At 39.9% G+C, this 16,082-nt stretch overlaps 1 protein-coding gene across 8 annotated transcripts in view; it reads left to right on the top strand.

Annotated features, from left to right (window-relative positions):
• cln3 (CLN3 lysosomal/endosomal transmembrane protein, battenin) overlaps positions 1–16,082 on the top strand; it is a 44,540-nt gene that overhangs the window by 12,811 nt on the left and 15,647 nt on the right. For all 8 annotated transcript variants that reach the window (XM_077735243.1, XM_077735245.1, XM_077735239.1 and 5 more), the window contains 7 exons: positions 3,051–3,136; positions 6,042–6,114; positions 7,721–7,864; positions 9,599–9,735; positions 14,537–14,595; positions 15,283–15,351; positions 15,461–15,516. In XM_077735243.1, the coding sequence (XP_077591369.1) occupies positions 3,051–3,136; positions 6,042–6,114; positions 7,721–7,864; positions 9,599–9,735; positions 14,537–14,595; positions 15,283–15,351; positions 15,461–15,516 (624 nt within the window). The remainder of the gene's footprint in view (positions 1–3,050; positions 3,137–6,041; positions 6,115–7,720; positions 7,865–9,598; positions 9,736–14,536; positions 14,596–15,282; positions 15,352–15,460; positions 15,517–16,082) is intronic.

Here is a 16,082-nt window from a genome sequence, read left to right as displayed (position 1 = left end):
TTCTAAATAGTGAAAAGACTTTGCTAGGAATACCACGCACAAATTATTCTGTTGAAGGTTGGAACCGCGCATTTCAACGTAGAATTTCTGTCATGCATCCAAATTTCTCTCGCATTATAAACAAACTCAAAATAGAGCAAAATGATTGGGAAATAACAAAACAATAGGCTTCTGGCGGTATTGTGCCTAGAGACAACAAAAAGACATACACAGCTTTTAATGAATGGTTGAAATGGATGACTATGAAAACCTGGATCACTATGCAAACAAAGTACAGTATCTACATGCCATAACGCATCATTTGTAAGCCGCCGACTATCGCTGTCAATTGCAGCCGATGTGTTAAATGAGTGCTCTTACGAATAATTTAGTTAATTAAACACCTTGCTGTATTGCAAGTTGCTCCATTGCAATTTATAGAGAGAATAAAGGTTCGTCGGACATCTACCGCCGTCAATGGCAGCCAATGTGTTTAATGAGTGCTCTTATTGATAATTTTGATATCTCAACACCTTGCTGTATTGCAAGTTGCTGTATTGCAATTTCTCCATGTTAGAAATAAAGAGAATGAAGGTTCACCGGACGTCTGGCTGCCATTGACGGTGGTAGACGTCCAATTCATGTTGACTGCTGCGTTATATATCCACTTGATGGAGCTCTAATAACAGAAATAGCATCTGCACCTTAGTCAACATGAATCGGACGTCTACCGCCAGCAATGGCAGCTTATTGATAATGTGTTTAATTTGGGACTATAACAATATAAAAGAGGCAAGTTTGTCTATACCATGGGTGGGCAAACTTCTTGACTTGCCGGCCAGAATGGATACTAAAATTTGACAGCATTTGGACACGCAATGTAATTTATCAAAAAAAAGACAAAATTGAAGGTAAAAATTTACTTTCAAATTTACTTTCAACATTAAGAACATTATTATTCAACAAAAGAAAGCAGTCTTTAAATTGAGAGTGATGAGCGGCATGTTGACCTCCAATTTACACTCCAACAAAGGTCTAGACTAGTGCGTCAGGGGAAACGAGGGTATTGCAGGGCAAAGGGAAATGAATGAGGTCATTGATTTTTACTATAATTTGGACAACCTCGGTGGGCCGGATTAAAGAGCCTAACAGTCTGTATAGGGCCCGTGGGCCTCAGTTTGAAAAACATGCACACGCCAATACGAGCGAATTCGTGAGGGAGCGAATCCGGCGACAAATAACATGTACACACACGCCAATAATACGCAATTTATTGATAATTTTGATGTTAGATTTAGATATTAACGGTTTTACATTGTCAATGCAATTACAAACTCACTCATGATTATAATTTTGAAAGCGAGAAATTACCTGATTGATCGCTTTCAACAGTAAACTCTGTCTCTCTCTCTATTTCTCTCTCTCTGATGATTATAATTTTGAGAGCGAGCGAATCTGGTGACGAAACGTCCGTTTGACGAAATGTCTGGTAGCAAATCCATCGACCAAACGTCCGTTCGATGAAATGTCCGGCGGCGAATCTATCGACCAAACTTCCGATCGACTAAATGTCCGTTCGACGAACCGTCCGTTCGACGAACCGTCCGTTCGACGAACCGTCCGTTCGACGAACCGTCCGTTTGACGAACCGTCCGTTCGACGAACCGTCCGTTCGACGAACCGTCCGTTCGACGAACCGTCCGTTCGACGAACCGTCCGTTCGACGAACCGTCCGTTCGACGAACCGTCCGTTCGACGAACCGTCCGTTCGACGAACCGTCCGTTCGACGAACCGTCCGTTCGACGAACCGTCCGTTCGACGAACCGTCCGTTCGACGAACCGTCCGTTCGACGAACCGTCCGTTCGACGAACCGTCCGTTCGACGAACCGTCCGTTCGACGAACCGTCCGTTCGACGAACCGTCCGTTCGACGAACCGTCCGTTCGACGAACCGTCCGTTCGACGAACCGTCCGTTCGACGAACCGTCCGTTCGACGAACCGTCCGCTCGACGAACCGTCCGCTCGACGAACCGTCCGCTCGACGAACCGTCCGCTCGACCAAACGTCGTCCGACCAAACGTCGTCCGACCAAACGTCCTTCGACCAAACGTCCGCCGACCAAACGTCCGCCGACCAAACGTCCGCCGACCAAACGTCCGCCGACCAAACGTCCGCCGACCAAACGTCCGCCGACCAAACGTCCGCCGACCAAACGTCCGCCGACCAAACGTCCGCCGACCAAACGTCCGCCGACCAGACGTCCGCCGACCAGACGTCCGCCGACCAGACGTCCGCCGACCAGACGTCCTCCGACCAAACGTCCGCCGACCAAACGTCCGCCGACCAAACGGTGACATGGCGGCGCCCCGAGCAGACTCGAGTAAGCGTACTCGCGTCTGGCCAGTCTGAGCACGTTTAACTACAGTAAGATCAGTGACGGGAACGTTTTATACAAGTTACGTGTTTTTTTTTCTTGAATTTGATTCATAGACTTGAAAATAAATTTTCTTTAGCTTCTTGTTATCTTTTCTCAATTTTGAAATAAATTAAAGTATTAGCCGATTTTTTGCGCATGTCTTGTTTTTTTTTGCATATAAGACGTACCCTCGATTCAGTCATAGTTTTCTTTGTCCGACAAAAGTGGCTTTCTTTGTCCGACAAAAGCAGCTTATATGCGAGTAAATACGGTAACTGTGTTTCGCACTTTATTGGCTTATTATACAAAGAAAGGACATGTTGTGGCTCAGTGAAATCCAATCTATTGAATTCATTAAAGTATATCCTGAGACAATGTTCCCTCTAAGCTGCGCGTGTGCACAATTGCGCACTACTCTTGTCTTCTCTGTGCAGCAGCAATCATATGACACGCAGTAAATAAAATCCAAACCAACGACTGCCCACAGTCGCCCCATTAATTAGTGTGCCCCCCAAGTTCGTCAGTGCTGTTTGCTATTATATAGAACACACTGTAAACAGTGGTTAGGTATATTCAAACACAGTTGTCAGCAAAATCAAGTGTTGTATTTACACTTTGAGAGTTGTGTTTAAATCTAAATGTTTTTCTTCCAGATTCCGAATCCTTTTCTGTGTCATCATGGCGACAGCAAGTTTCCTCATCGTTTCCTTCTCTACAGCTGTGTGGATAAGCATTATAGGTAATGGACTAAAACTGCACAGTGATCAGTTTACAATCTGTTCTTACAGATTCTAATGTGTTGCAAGGTCATACATAACCAGAATAATACATCTTACCTAGTGGTACCCAACCTTTTTCCTACCATGTACCGGTAAAGCTCTTTGTATTTTGTCACAAACCAAGGGGTGTGGGTGTCATATCAATAATTTTTTTGTTTTGTTTTTATTGTTTTTTTTCTCTTTGTTGTTGGCAACAGCGTAACTTGAGTTCCATTATCTTGCAACATCACTAATATTCTATTTTAATGTTTTTGTGCATATGTAATTACATCTCTTATTGGTGAAAAGGCACCTAAAGTAAATACACTTATATTCATGAATATTATTTACTTGCAGCAGTGACAAAAGCAATGATCAAAATGGTACTGTAGTCTCCCATATAAGCTGCCCCCGCATATAAACCGCACAGTGCTCTGACATTTGGTCGCTGGGCGTTTGGTCGCCCGGACTTTTGGTCGCCGGTCTTTTGGTCGACTGGTTCGCTCCCTCTTATGAGAAGGAGAGTGAGGGAGCGAGACAGAGTTTACTGATGAAAGCGATCAACCAGGTAATCTCTCGCTCTCAAAATTATCATCATGAGAGAAAGAGTGAGTTTGTAATTGCATTGATAATCTAAAAGTCCATTATTATCAAAATATTGCTCGCTTCAGGCAGGTCTATTGGTGTGTTTACATGCTAATCAGCGCCGGATTTGCACGCTCGCTCCGCCCCGTATTGGCGTGTGTGTACAGTCTTTTAAAGTACGGCACGCGGGCCATATACGGCCCGTTAAGCTTTTTAATCTGGCCCGCCGACCTTGTCCAAATTATAGTAAAAATCAATAACCTCATTCATTTCCGTTTGCCCTGCAATACTGCTCATCACTCAATTAGAAGACTCCTTTCTTTCGTTGAATAATAATGTTATTAATGTTGAAAGTAAATTTGCAAATAAATTCAATTGTGTCTTTTTGTGTCATTTATTCCATAATAGAGAAAAGATAAGCAAATAAAACGCTAAACAAAATTAATTTTGACGTTTGAATGAAATTCAAGAAAAAAACGTATTTATCTGGCATAAAAAAACTCGCGTTCGCTCGGGGCACGGCCATCTTACCTAGGTGGGGGCACCGCCATCTTAGCTATGATGCTGCCGTTTAAACCAACCGTATTTTCACAACTATAAAACACACCGTGTGATAGAGCGCTGTCTCATTTGCGGGTATATTTTCTGTTTTTTGTCAATACATTGGATGCCTCGTCCTATAAGGAGCTAGCATGACACTAGGTTAGCGTATGTTATGCTAGCTGCTATCGTACCTATGTTATGCTAGCCACTAGCGTATGTTATGCTAGCTGCTATTGTACCTATGTTATGCTAGCTGCTATCATACCTATGTTATGCTAGCCACTATTGTATGTTATGCTAGCTGCTATCGTACCTATATTCTGCGAGCCACTAGTGTATGTTATGCTATCCGCTAGTGTATGTTATGCTAGCTGCTAGCGTATGTTGGGCTTGGCACTAGCATGTTTTTTTTAAAGACAGCACAAGCAAAACTAAGTTTTATAATACTTTATTGAGGTCAAAGGTACACTCTGATATAAAGAGTGTGGCGTTTAACATGCAAGGCTCCACTCTCAGTCAGAGTTGTGTATTCCGGGAACTTGATTCCAGCTTTGGCGAAAGCTCGGACAGTGCTAGCCGACACTTAAGCCCAGTCATGCTCAATCCATAGTAACTCGCGATATGCATCACTCCCAAGACATTGATACCTCTCGCTGTCAAATCGGCATCGACTAGTCACTAGTCATTCCAAATCGTCACACGTAACTCGTGCGACGCTGCCTGCCCGAACTACAATGTTGGCCATCCGTGAGCAATCTGTTAGCAATCCATTAGTAAAGCTGTTCAATTGTGTTCGATCCATTGTTTCAGTCCATTTTCCAAGCGTTCACACCCGCATTGTTTTGTCATTCACGCCAGGCATTTCCTCTGTATAGCTCTGATATTCTGTTTCTTTAAGTATTAAGAGTATTTTTGAGGGTTAAAGGGCGCTGCAAGCACACAGAAGTCAAATGTCTTGCAGCTCCCCTGGGATGTTTTAAATGAATTTACCATGATGCTTGGAATGCACGAGGAGGCTATTTTTAGGGTGAACATCCGTGGATTGATTGCAATAGGTCGCGTGCCAGCAAGAAATAAAACCAGTGACTCAAGCGGTCTGAGCCATACAAACATTGAGTTTAGTGCACAGACAAAATGCACTGACCGATTGGACACATCGACCATTTTAGAGAAAATTTTAGACTTTTAAGTTTGCCCTATATGTGTGAAATACAGTAGTTAAACGTGCTCTGACTGGCCAGACGCGAGTAGACTTGATTTTGAAATGAAACAAAATTCCACTTTGATTTTTTGTTTGTTTTATTTCTTGTTCGAAAGTGACAACTATGGGAGTAATATGAACCATTGAAAGAATTGAGATATTTTGACATTAAAAACAATATGGCTGCCACAACATCTTGAAATTCTGGTAAGAAAATTGTAATTTCTGTAATTAGAAACATCAGATTCTCATCAAGATACTCATTTCTTTTTTCAAATTGAATAATTTGACATTTTGCATTTACAAAGACAGGCCTGTTTACTTCCTTATGATATTCACCTTAATAATGTGCTTTTGATTCATACAGTATCAGAAATACCACGTGTGATTATTTTTCTTAAGATTTCCGCTTCAAAGTAACACTCCTTTTCCATGAATATGGAGGTGAAAATTGGAAGTCGGCGCCCGAAATTGTAAAATTCGTTCAGTCTTTTCAAAATCCATGCCCAAAAACCGATCTCTGCAATATTCATATTTCAATGACTGTGTACTTTTAGGTGTGATTTTTGCTAGTACCAGCTCAGGATTTGGAGAGTTATCCTTTCTTTCTCTCACAGTCTTCTATAAGAGGTATATATCTTTCATTTTTTGAAACACTTTTCCTACTTTCTAATGTGTGATCAATTGTGATTTAGATTTTGATGGGTAAGGATTTAACAATGCAGCTTTGTGTTCTAAATTTTGCACACAGTCTAAATTATCATTGGAATGGAAATTGTTTTGCCACTTTACTTTGGATTCTCCCGTCAAAAACAAAGCTGTCTACTGGCTCAACATAGGTTTTTCCCTGCCTGAATGTATGAGACCTCATGAAAGCTGACATAAGTCTTTCAAAAGGTTTCCCAGTGCTTCATATACACTGTGCTAAAACATATTTTTTTCTCTCTCTGAAGTAAATGCAGTTAAATAATCCCAGTACATTAATCCCTCGATTATCGCGGTTAATGTAGACCAGACATGGCCGAGATAAATGAAAAACTGCGAAGTAGGGTCACCCCTATTTTCTTTTTTTTACTTCAGTGTGTAGTCCTAATAGCAAGCAGAGGACAGGGAAGTGGCTTATGCTTGCAAGTTTCAGCTTGGATTTTCACATTTTTGTGAATTTACAAAAAACATTTAATTAACAATATAAATTTCCCCCAGAAATAAACCTGTGATGTAGTGAAACTGCAATAGTTGAAGCCGCGATATTCAAGGGATTACTGTAATCTTGTTTCAGGTCAATCAGGAATACTGAAATTATTATTTATTTCAATGACACAATAATGAAGTTGAAATGAAACAAGTTGTCAGAGGGAAATGAAAAACAACAACAACATAAGATCCATTCAAATTTTTTAAAGAGCATTTGAGAAGTGGGTGCTATACACAAATCCAGCATTTTTTTTAAATGTTTTTTTTATTTTTATTTAATTTATCTAATTTTGTATCCTAAAATATTACTTATTAATTTCTCTACATACAAACTATTCAGGTTACGAAACACCTCAATGTGAAAATGTTGTCTCTGAATGTGAAAGAAATTAACGTTCGGAAATGCAGTCTGCCGCCTCATGGTTTAGTGATTGACTTGGCTGACTTCGGTGCAGGCTGGCACAGGCTCGATTCCCGCTGATGGTATGATTGTGAGTGTGAATTGTCGATTGTTCTCTTTGTTCCCTACTGCGACCATTCTAGGGTTTAGTCTGCCTTTCCTCTGAAGTCAGCCGGGATAGGCTGCGCCACCCAATTCTGAGATCAAAGCTTTGGTCCAAGGCTATGGCCTTTTCTACTAATTCTTGAAAACAAGCATGGTCGACTGATTGAACACTCCAAATAGTCCTTAACTATGACTGTGTGTAAATTATTGTTTGTCTCTTTGTAATCGGTGATTGGCCTGCAACCAATTCACAGTGTTTCCCAGCTACGACCCTTAGTTAGCTGGCATCGGCTCCAGCAGCCTTGCGACCTTTTGAAGGACAAAAGCGACTCTGAAAATGGATGAATGAAAGTCCTCATTCGATCTGATTATAATGAGTAGGAAGAAAAAAAACTACTATGTTTGGGGTTAAATATTTTTGAACACAAATGTAACTGATTGTTTCTGCCCATTTCAAATTGTTTATTTAACATACTTTGATTTTTTTTAATGCAAAACAAAATGTTAGTATTTATATTGGCTTCCGAAATGTCGTAGGGAAGTACTTGCGGCATGGGGTTCTGGCACTGGTGGGGCTGGTGTTGCAGCAGCCCTGCTTTACTCAGGCCTGGTGCAAGTTGGCATCTCACCTCAGGTTACACTGTTAACCATGCTGATCGTTCCATTCACAATGTTGAATAGGTAAGTGAGAAATAATAAACTCAAATAACACCTTCATAGAGTCATCACACTACCCTTTGTATTGCGTTTAGTTTAGAAAATTCTGATCCTGGAGTTAACAGGTTGTACTGCGGGTATCTGATTGAGTGTTGGAATTACAACCCGTAAAGAAGGGTATCGAACCACCGAAAAAAAAATAGAGAATTATTCAGAATGGAGTCATTTCAAATGGCAATTTTCTTGCTTTGAGGATCTACAAATAAATGCAGAATAGATTTTGATCGTAATATATACTTTTCCAAACAAGCAGAATGCAAAGAATTTTGGGAGTACACTCATTTCTAAGCAAAAATACAGAATAACACTAGTCAACTAGCAAAATTCTTTCTGGATAAAAATAGTGAGACTTTTCTAAATTTGGCTTCCCAAAAAAGAAAAATGAAGTCCAACATGTTAAATTGATATAGTTTTTGAAATACACCATCTGGTCAAAATGTTAATGCATCAATATGTAAATAGTCGAGAGAACACAACTTCTTGAAACATAGGGACACACAACCCGCCCATCATTATAATGTGATAACTCATTGGGGGTGGTCTAAAGTAATTTAAATATTTAGTATTAAAGTCTGATTACTCTATTCCGAGCCCCTCCCGGATGACCAAGCTTCTCACCTTATCTCTAAGAGAGATCCCGGACATCTTGTGGACGAAACTCATTTCAGCCTCTTGTATCCGAGATCTCGTCCTTTTGGTTACGATCCACAGTTCATGACCATAGATGAGAGTAGGAACGTAGCTCAACCGGAAAATAGAGAGCCTTACCTTTTGGCTCAGCTCCTTCTTCACCATAACAGAGCGGTGCATTTCTGCAGACGCCGCAACGATCCGCCTGTCGATCGAGGGTTCCATTATATTATATTATATTATATTTTTTATATATATATATATATATATATATATATATATATATATATATATATATATATATATATATTTTATATATATATATATATATATATATATATATATATATATATATATATATATATATATATATATATATATATATATATATATATATATATATATATATATATATATATATATATATATATATATATATATATATATATATATATATATATATATATATATATATATATATATATATATATATATATATATATTTATATATATATATATATATATATATATATATATATATATATATATATATATATATATATATATATATATATATATATATAGATAGATAGATATAGATATAGATATAGATAGATATAGATAGATATATAGATAGATATAGATAGATATATAGATAGATAGATATATAGATAGATATAGATAGATATATAGATAGATATATAGATAGATATAGAGATAGATATAGAGATAGATATAGAGATAGATATAGAGATAGATATAGAGATAGATATAGAGATAGATATAGAGATAGATATAGAGATGGAGATAGAGATGGAGATAGAGATAGATATAGAGATATATATATATATATATATATATATATATATATATATATATATATATATATATATATATATATATATATATATATATATATATATATATATATATATATATATATATATATATATATATATATATATATATATATATATATATATATATATATATATATATATATATATATATATATATATATATATTATTATATAATTAAAAATATTCTCATTTATAATCTTCTCCTAGTTATTTTTTCCTGCTGGTTCCACCACCTTCATTTCCTCAGTGGAAACGGATAGAAAGCGACGATGGCATTGACACTTCTGAAGAAAGAGAAAGGCTAATGGATGGAACCCAAGAAGACGAGGAAACATGTAATCAAGGTACAAACTATTATTGGAATCACAATTATATACGATTATATTAAAAACAAGCACTGTTACATCATCTACTATGTTGTTGACTACAGACGCTCCCCTACTTACGAACGAGTAATGTTCCGAGCGCTTTTTCATAAGTTGAAATTGTTCAAATTGAAGTAGATTCATATTCTATATAAGTATATTGAAGGTTTATATAAGTGCATTTGTATGTTTAAGGCTTGTATAAGCAACCAGCATTGGTTGTACTGACAAAAAAAACATTTAATAAAATGGAGAGAATACATACAGTACTGTATACATACATTAGAGAGATGGAGAGAGAGATTTAATAGAAATTAGCTGAAAGAAGCTATCTAATGACGATTGCCGTTTTCTTCTTTTTTTTAATCAAAAATCATGCAGTAGCCCTGTATGTCATCATTGAATTGATTTGCAACCTTTGTGCAACGTTAAATATTTGGGACCTGCTGCTCGATTTTTCTGTTAATAAATGGTACTGACGGTCAAACGATTCAAGTTGTAATATTCCCGTGCAACGCTCACCACTTTCTTACGCGCATCAAGCTTCTTTATTATTGCCACTTTTATTTCAAATGAAATGGCTTGCATCTTCCTTGCACCTCCCTCACTAGACGCCTTTCGCTTTTCACCAACCATTATGAATAATGGATGCACGAAATATTTAATGATAGAAATTAAAAAGGTTATTTGCGCACTGGAAATACGTCACGCACTTCCGCAACTTCTGCACTTCCAACGACCTGAGCAGAGGAAGGTGGATGCTGGGTGAGCTTAGCTCTTACAGCGCCAGGCGTTGGTATTAGCGGCGGAAAGAAGCACTACTCGGCAAAAAGGCGCGCAATACAAGATCAAATTTACGAAAAAATTTTGACATAAACGCCATTTGCAGACATGTTCGTATGTACCGTTGTTCATAACTTGAAATAACTTCATAACTTGAATGTTCGTAAGTAGAAGAGCGTCTACTTATTAGGCTGACTAATTATTTATTTCTTATTTATTGATGATTTATTACAGTAATACCATGAGATACGAGCTTAATGCATTCCGGGACCAAGCTCGTATGTCGATTTACTCGTATCTCAAATCAATGTTTCCCATAGAAATTATCTTAATACAAATTAATTAGTTCCCACCCTCTGAAAAAAACCAAAAAACAGGATTTTACAATGGAAAAATATTTTCATTGGTTCTAATTCACCATCTAAGACCAGAGTAACAAATAAGGATGGAGGACACCAAAGGAGGCAAATGCTAAATCTGGACGTGTGACTGTCTATTTATTGAGAGCGTTCCAGAGGCGGGTTAAGGGGAAGATATGAGAGGAGCAGAGTTGGCGAGTCGTTTGTCGTAGCGAGGAGGTCGTTGGCAGAGGGTTCCGTAGTGGTGTCCAGGTCGAAGGTACAATACGTGGTGTCGAGATTGTGGTCGTGGTCAGAGATCAGACAAAGCAAACAAGGAGGTAGTGCGAGAAGTTTCTTAACAGTAAATTGATTTAGGATGATTCAGCGGCGTGGTCATGCTCTCGTTGGCTTTAATTATTCCTCGCTGGCTGATGAATCACACCTGGTAACGCTTGAGTCATTAGGGGCTGGGCCTGTGATTGGATGGCAAGCACAACCAGTCACCAGTCTGGTCCTGGGCCTGACATGTTTATTATGTTTAATACTAAAATGAGAGATTATTCAGTACAGCAGGAAGTGTGCGGAGGGGAAACAGTGATTGAGAGAGAGAACAAGAGAGAGAGAAAGAAGAGAGAATGCGCTCTTAACATAACAAACATAAATTTTACTTAAATGAACTTAGATTCCGATACAGACACACATTAAACGTTTTAATCTTACCTTACATTAAATTTATGGTATTTACTCGCATATAAGCCGCTTTTGTTGGAAAAAAACATTAACATAATATGAACCATTGAAATGATTGAGGTATTTTGTCATTAGAAGCAATTTGTCTGCCACAACATCTTAAACTTCTGGTAAGGAAATTCTAATTCCTGTAATTAGAAAGCATCAGTGGTGGCCGGTGTGTTACGCCGTCATCCCAAAGAATGCGGCGAGTGTCGCGACGCAGGGAGAAGAGGAAGAGAGGGCTGGACGCTTGAGCCCGCGAGTTAGCTCCTCGCTCGCCTTTGCCCGTCTGAGCTCGCCTTCGCCCGTCCTGGCTGGCCCGCCAGTCATCCTCATGCCAAAGCCACGCACAAGAATATCTGTGCCGGTTGGCCCTTCGGTCATACCCGTGCCGGTTGGCCCGACGGTCACACCCGTGCTGAACCCGAGAATCAGCTTCCCCTTGCCGGTTGGCCCGCCGGTCATACCCGTGCCGGTTGGCCCGCCGGTCATACCCGTGCCGGTTAGCCCGCTGGCCATACTCGTGCCGAAGCCGCGAACCAGCTTCCCCGTGCCGGTTGACCCGCCGGTCATACCCGTGCCGAATAGGCAAACCAGCTTCCCCGTGCCGGTTGGCCCGCCAGTCATACCCGGGCCGAAGCCGTGAACCAACTTCCCCATGCCGGCTGGCCCACCAGCCATCCGCGTGCCTAAGCCATGAATTAACGTCCACGTGTCGGCTGACCCGCCGGTCCTCCCCGTGCCGTACACACGAACCAGGCTTTCCGTGCCGGCTAGCCCGCTAAGTGCCTGCCCGGCAGCAACTCTCCCTGGTCGGCGGCCCACTAAGCAGCCAGAATAAGGTGGCCGACGATCTTTCTGAAATTCTGGTGTCTGTTCAGGGCAGGGCGCTCAGCCATCACTTAAAGGGCCGTTGAGGTCGCCCGCTTGACCGGCCACTCCTACTCCTCGTCAAGTGCCGGCGCGGACGTCCGCTGGAACAGCCACTCCCACTCCTCTTGAAGTGCCGGCTCGGACGCCCGCCATACAGGCCACTCCCACTCCTCGTCAAGTGCCGGCGCGGACGCCCGCCGGACCGGCCACTCCTACTCCTCATGGAGGGCTGGCGCGGACACCTGCAGGACTTAAGAACGCCAGTGGCCCACGTTTTTCATTCTCATGGACATTGGGTTTTGGGATGTCCAGGATCCCTCCCTTAGAGGGGGGTACTGTTAGGATTGGCTTGTTATTGTTTTTCAATTGCTTTCTTTCCCTGTGTTATGGTGTTGTTTCCTTACTCTTGTTTGTCCATCCTGTCTTGCCTTTAGAAATAGTTCCTGTTTTGTCGATTTACACCCCACTGATTATTATGTAATTTGTCAGAATGTCTGCTTAATTTTCCTTGCCATGTGTCTGCGTTACCTCGTTCCTCGATTCCCCGTGTTTTCCGTAGTCAGGTTTGGTTTTGTAATTTGAGATCTAAGTCTTTGTTATTTTCTAAGATCCTGCCTGAGTTAATGAAGTTTCGGTATGAGCACTACTTCCCTCGTCCTCGCCTGTTTCCCTGCGATTGGGTCCTATCCTCGTATCCTCGCCTCGACGTCTTGCCAAAGACGTAAAACAAAGTAACACATTTGTACTCCCTATAAAAACCATGAATATGGAGGTGAAAATTAGGAATCGGGGGGTGGCTTATACGGAAACCCACAAATTCTGACAAACTCCAAGCATTGATTATGAAAGAATGGACGGCAATCAGTCAGGATTTGGTTAAGAAGTTGATCGACCACATGCCACGGAGATTTGCAGAGGTCTTGAGAAAGAAGGGTCAACGTTGCAAATATTGCCCTATTGCATCTAATTCTCAATAAAAGCTTTTGACACGTGTGAAATGTTTCTAATTGTATGTCATCATACATACAAACATCTGGCAAACACCTAAAACCCTGAAGGAACAGACTTTGTGAAAACAATATTTGTCATTCTGAAAACGTATTTTCACACTCATAGGGTGCACTTAAAAATCTAAAATTTTCTCTAAAATGAAAGGGGCACCCAATCTTTGACCCCGACCTCTTGACTGACTGGTTTACATTTCTTGCCGACATGCTACTTATTGCGATCAACCCAGCGCACGTTGACCCTAAAAATAGCTTTCCCACGTATTCCAAGCATTATGGTAAATCAATTCAAAACATCTCAGATGAGTGGTAAGGCATTTGACTTCCGTCTGCTTGTAGCATTTTTAACTCCACACAAAGACCAGCATGCAGCATCGCAGGAGTTACGTGATGATTTGAAACGGATTGTTGATGCCTGGGACAAAGTCTTATTAAGAAACCCCACAGCGACAACTCTCACCTTGACAATGAGAACCCATTATTGTTGGCGAACCTGCCCACTTGGCTGAGCTTTTTAGGTCAGATACAGGGGATGAGGTCTTTGACAGATTTGTTTATCTTTGATCACTTTGACCTATATTTTCTTGAATACACCTTATGTCAATAAAACAAATTCAGTTTTGCTCTTTTTCAAATCATACGCTTGCATGCAAGTTAATGTGTGTGTCATGCTAGCACAACACCTCCTTTAAACAAAGCGCATTTTGTATTGACAAAAAACTGAAAATACACCCACAACTGAGACGTCTTCACTTTTAGGGGGTACGTCATATATGTGTGAAAATACGATACAAATAATATCCACATCCTAACATTACGATATTTGCCTCCTCATGATTTGGCATTATCCATGCAATCATTGCATGAATATGAAGAGGGAAAAAGACATTATCGATACTTTTCTTGTTGTGGCCCTGACTATGATTAACGATGAAAATATAATGTTCAGAATAAGAAGATGACACATCATGACTTTCAAAGTTGTACATAGTGATTTTTTTTTGGGGTGTTGTGAACACAATGTTGTTATCTTTCTCTTAAAAGTATTAGAGGACAGAAGGACTGGACTGCTCACACTCTCAGAGAAACTGCATGTATTCAAAGTAAGTGCAATATCAAGTCAAATAAGTGGAAAATACAGTTGCTATAAAAAGTCTACTCACCCATTTAAATGCCTTGTTTACTTTTCTGACTATGCAAATCAAAATAAGAATAATCTTTGTTGGTCAATTATTATTATGATCCTTTTTGGCAGTCTTTATTGCCCTTTTCAGCTCCCCTAAATACGAGCATTTCGAGATACGAGTAAAATTTTGAGCAAATCATTAAAAAAATGCAATGCTCCGCCCAGTGCTCGTAGAGACATTTACACAAGGGAGTGGCGACATGAAAGACAGTGCCCATGTTGTTCTCAACAGCATCGTCTCGCATTGGCCAAACCTGGGTGTATGCTCGTATATCAAAATATGAACATATTCCAAACCTATATAAAGTACACCCACAAGGTTTGGGAGAATTCACTTACTATACTTTAATTTTCAGGCATGTGAGTGGATGATTACATCTTAAAAACCTTTAAAAAGCAACTTGGTGCATGGGAAGAGATTAATGACTGTCTTTTAATGATTAGTTTGGGCAAATCCTGCAAACACAGAATTAGAAATAACGACATTGTTTTACTTTACCAGAAAAGACCGAGCAGCATTTGTACAGCGTAGGAGATTTCCTGCAAAGAGCCCTTTATTAACATTACAGTTTCTTGTTGTTTTTCCCCCTAATCAAACCTTTAGGGATTGATGCCGTTCATTTCTGCCTTGGGATTAGTCTATTATGCTGAGTACTTCATTAACCAAGGTTTGGTAAGTTCTCTGTGCTATCACACATTTTGTTGTTGTATCCAGGATATGGACTGTAGATCACATATTGTATATGACATTTTGTTGTGTGATTTAAATTCTATTTTCTTAGATGGAGCTCCTCTATTTCCGAAAGTTTTTCCTAAGCCATGCAGAGCAGTATCGATGGTAAGAAATTTCTGTGAAAGGATACTTTCCTGCATTTTTTCGAATGTATTGTCCTATGATTTATTCTATCAAATAATTGCTTGTACCACGCACATTTCTTATGCATAGGTTGACAGTTATGATGCTTGTGTCAAAGTTATTTTAAAGGCTTTCATACATGAGCGATTGTCTTGTGTATTGTGTATGCTGAATGAAGGTGATGTTCCACACCACAGGGAGTGTCCATGGGGATTTTGGATGCAGCACCTAGGCCTGAATAAATTTAATGTGAAGCGCCGATGCTAGCATCCAAACAGAAGGGGCTAGCTCAGGGAAATCATGCTGTTTTTGGGATGTACACATGAATCACGGCAAAGGAAGCCATTATGAATGCACTTTTTAAAAAGTTGTTGTGAACTTTAGGACAGTCTAAATTGGGGTTTCAAATCCCTCCCTGCCATGTCTAAAAGGTACAATTTGGCAATCAAGTGTTCTGTTTGCCATCATTTGTTTAAGTTCTCCCACAAAAAACATGATCCAGGCCCAGAATTTTCATCGATAGGTGTACCTTAAATGATTAGACCGAC

This window comes from Stigmatopora nigra, chromosome 15 (assembly GCF_051989575.1).
Source record: "Stigmatopora nigra isolate UIUO_SnigA chromosome 15, RoL_Snig_1.1, whole genome shotgun sequence".
Lineage (NCBI taxonomy): Eukaryota > Metazoa > Chordata > Actinopteri > Syngnathiformes > Syngnathidae > Stigmatopora > Stigmatopora nigra.
The sequence above is the reverse complement of the archived record's forward strand: the minus strand, read 5'-3'. Positions and strand labels throughout refer to the sequence as shown.